This window comes from Glycine soja, chromosome 20, assembly GCF_004193775.1.
Source record: "Glycine soja cultivar W05 chromosome 20, ASM419377v2, whole genome shotgun sequence".
Classification (NCBI taxonomy): Eukaryota; Viridiplantae; Streptophyta; class Magnoliopsida; order Fabales; family Fabaceae; genus Glycine; species Glycine soja.
In genome coordinates, this window is record NC_041021.1 from 41,644,896 (window position 1) to 41,649,097 (window position 4,202).

Genomic DNA, 4,202 nt, shown 5'->3' on the forward strand with positions numbered 1-4,202 from the left:
AATTAAGTCTGTCTTTTTTATTCTATCGATTCTTGAAATATTATTTTAGTCTCTTACATTTAAAAGTTATTACAAATTACACATGAAAATCATCAAAAATCAATTATCATAGACTAAATATAATATTTTATAAATTTTAAGAACTAAAAATATAAATTTAAGTTGAGGGATAAAAAAGACACCTTTAAATTTGAGTAACTATAAATATAATTAAGCCTTTAAAATAAACTAAAACTTGGGAGCATTATTTAATGGAAAAATCGGTGAAGTTGTAAAATTGGAAAACCTTGAAAAATAAAAATAAAAAGGCATTTACGGCCGCGGCGAGATTCAATAATAGAATCGCGTAAATAAACTCCGCGTGAACTATAAAAGAAGTTCTCCCTACTAAATCATTTAATCTTTGGTAAAAAAAATCATTTAAAATCTACTTTTTTATTTTTTTATTCAATGAAAATCGGTTACTTGTTTTTTTTTAAAAAGTATTTGATCCAACTTCCCCTTTTAAGGAAAAAAAAAGTTGGATAAACACACTTTTAATTTGTTTATGTGTAGTTATAGTTATTTAAAAAAATATGTAAAATTAAGTGATCAATTAGAACCGTACAAGAGCTCAAAAATCGTTTAATTTAAACCTGCATACTTTACTTTCTTTCACTCTTGTTTTGGTAGACTGTGCCAAAATGATATAAGTGAATGTAATATATATATATATATATATATATATATATATATATATATATATATATATATATATATATATATATATATAATGTAAGAATTTCATTGCCCTAATCAATTTAAAACCGATTGTAAGACCTTTCGTCTAGCTTGTATAAATCTAAATGCAAACATACATGCATTGGTTAGAAAGTATTTTGCGCTTAATTTAATATATTTTGGTGATACATATGATTCTGATGTGAACCTCAGTGCAGAACCGAAAATGTTGGAATATGCTACAGTAAAGGAAAATGGGACAGCAATTTGGTTTCTTCTTATAATTTCTATGAAGGTATAGAAATATCTCGAATACCCAAATTATATTGCAATTGCCACCATCCACCGCCAATTATATACGAGACAAAAATTTGTGATTTTATATTTTTAATTAATAAATATATATTTATTAATAGTTTTATATAAAATAATTTACGTTTTTTCCCAAGATCAGTGGATCTTAACGGAAGATAATTCTCTTGGAATCGAATAGGAAAACTAATTTACGTTTAATATATTAATTTGAAAACAAGTCACACAATTAAAAAAAAAAATTGGCATCGTAATAATATGTTCATACTGCATCTACTTTTCTAAAATAAAATGCAAAAAGAAGCAAAAGAAGCTAGATGGTTTTCAAATGAGCATGACACGTTCCCATTCTACCACTGATATTGTTGCCAAGTGTAACGTTTGGCCACGTATTCTCTCTTCCCACCTCCATTACAAGTTATTTATACCAGCTTTTCAGCAAGCTACACCCAACTTCAATACAAAACCAAAACAGTAAAGCTAACTTCAACACCTTTAATTTTCTAAAAGTAATTCAGCGGCTGAATACCAAGCGGAGAAGATGAGTCAGGAGCAGCCACGGCGTCCCAAAGGCCAAAACCCCATCAAATACGGCGACGTTTTTGTCGTCTCCGGCGACCTTGCACAGAAGCCCGTCGCACCGGAAGATGCTGCCATGATGCAAAGCGCGGAAGCTCGAGTGCTCGGACAAACCCAACCCGGCGGAGCAGCTTCCGTCATGCAATCTGCCGCCACCAGGAATGAACAGGCTGGCCTTGTCGGTCACCGGGACGTCACCGACGTTACCGGCGACCGTGGCGTCACAGTCACAGAAACTAAAGTCCCTGGAAGACGCATTATAACCGAGGCTGTTGGTGGCCAGGTTCTTTTTTTTTTCTTTTATAATTTTGTAAGATGATTGATTACTTCACTTCTTTAAAACATTAAGACTCAGTTTTACGTGACTTTTTTTTTCACTTCCATATTATTCGACTCTTTCATTTCTACCTGTAGGCTTTTACTCCAATAGATATATTTTATAAAATAATAAAAAGTTATATGAAGATAAATTCTAAAAGGGTTTATGATTGAATCAAATTGTGTTTAAGTAATGTTAGACCTTGTTTTATATTTGAAGGTTGTGGAGCAGTATGTGGAGGCAACTCCGGTTGAGGCAGGGCGAAGCAGTGCAATTAAGGAGAATGCCATAACAATAGGAGAGGCATTGGAGGCGACGGCACAGACTGTGGGTCAGAAAGCGGTGGATCAGAGTGACGCCTCCGCGATTCAGGCGGCGGAGGTGAGAGCAACGGGAAGTAACGTTATAACGCCGGGTGGACTTGCGGCTATGGCTCAATCAGCTGCTGCTTATAATGCTGACTGCAAGCTTGACCAGGACAAGGTCAAGCTCGCCGACGTTTTGGCCGGAGCCACCGCCAAGTTGCCCGCGGACAAGGCCGCCACACTGCAAGATGCTGAAGGTGTAGCGTGTGCTGAGGTGAGGAACAACCCTGATGCCACCGCCACTCCCGGTGGCGTAGCCGCTTCTGTTGCGGCTGCTGCTAGGCTCAATGAAAATGTTAAGTAACGAGTCATGTTATGTGTCTTGATAATCATACTTTTGTTTCATGATGTGTGGTGTTGATGTGTTATAGTCTATAGTGTATTAATAAGTGTAAGTGGTGCAACATCTTGTTTTTCTTTCTTGTACTCTTTGTGAGTTATATTAATTACTGGTTTTAAGGACTCTACTTAAGGTGATGTATGTATACTATGCGCTATATGCATTTCTGTGGTTATCAGTTAATAATATGTGCTCCAATCTTGTAATTTCTTGTTTGCAACCATTCTAGATCCCAAAATGCTTGTCAAGAGGATTTATTACGTACCCTTTTCCTTTAGTCATAATATTTTTAGAAAACTGTATTTGTAGTTGTATGTATTGTTTGGGGATAATATATACTGCAATTGTTATAGGATAGCCAAAAAAACAGCATTCTATAAGATATTATAGTTGTGTTTGTTTATGATAGGATAGAGATTGTAAAAATTCTTAAGGGGTTTCCTAGACTATCAATGATAGGAAACAACAGGATCTTGAAACCTATGGTTCTCACAAACAATCAATAAACAACAATAGATAATGATGTGTACCTTTCTCCATAGGAAGACTTGTACCTTTCTCCATAGGAACTTCTCTCCAGTGCACTTTGATTTCCTTGAAAGAGGAGAGAAATAAGATTTCACTTCCTTTGGCCTTTCTTTTCTGCCTCTCTCCGTTAGTGATGGCTATCAGTGAGAGAGAACACTTTTCTGGTCAGGAAGGGGACCTTATTTCACGTTAGTGGGTATTAAGCCCCTTTTATAACCACTACTCCCATCAAGTAGCAGTCAACCCTAGAAACTTCTCCTATTAAGCCCAATTACAATTTAGTCCTTAATCGTTAATTATTTACTTATTAGTCCCTACATAAGTCACATGCCTCTCACATGAGACATAAATTCTAACATTCTCCCACTTGGCTCATGTGACATTAATAAACATTATGGACTAAATAAATAAATAGATTAACTAACATAATGCGCATTAAAATTGACTAAATTGTTCTATACATTGGGTACATCATAATTTCATGATTAAGAATAGGAACCAATTTGAGTCATGGCGGTTGTACATCATCTAATCGACATAGTCCCTTCCATGTACTACAAATTAGTCTTCTCCTTAATGTGACCATTAGTTAGGAGTACATAATTGGTCCAACATAATGTCTTCATTCAAGACAAAACCTGTTAACATTACTCTAACACAAACATGCATGCAAACATAGGGAACAGGTAATCAGAAACATATCATAATTGAGCTCAGAGTGTCAGCAAAATTACATAAGGTAAATTACACTTAATGATCATCAATAACAATAATGCCCATACTTTTAACATGTTCTATAATGTCTTGGGCAATAATCCCTTATTCAAAGGGTCAACTATCATAAGGTTTGTGCTAATATGTTCTATTGACACTCTTTGTTTCTGAATTTCTTCCTTCACGACAAAGTACTTCAATTTTATATGCTTAGCACCCTTAGAGTACTTGTCGTTCTTACAAAAAATATTGCTGCGAAGTTATCACAATACATTTTCAGCGGCCTAGCAATACTGTCGATAATTCCAAGCCCTGAAATAAAGTT

General features: G+C 34.9%; 1 protein-coding gene across 1 annotated transcript; it reads left to right on the forward strand.

Moving 5' to 3' along the window:
* The first annotated feature begins 1,473 nt into the window (after positions 1–1,473).
* On the forward strand, positions 1,474–2,841 carry LOC114403604 (late embryogenesis abundant protein D-34-like). Its single transcript, XM_028366642.1, has 2 exons — positions 1,474–1,894; positions 2,150–2,841. Exons 1-2 carry the CDS (start codon positions 1,574–1,576, stop codon positions 2,597–2,599), a joined length of 771 nt encoding a protein of 256 aa, XP_028222443.1. The 5' UTR covers positions 1,474–1,573; the 3' UTR covers positions 2,600–2,841.
* Positions 2,842–4,202: the final 1,361 nt, after the last annotated feature.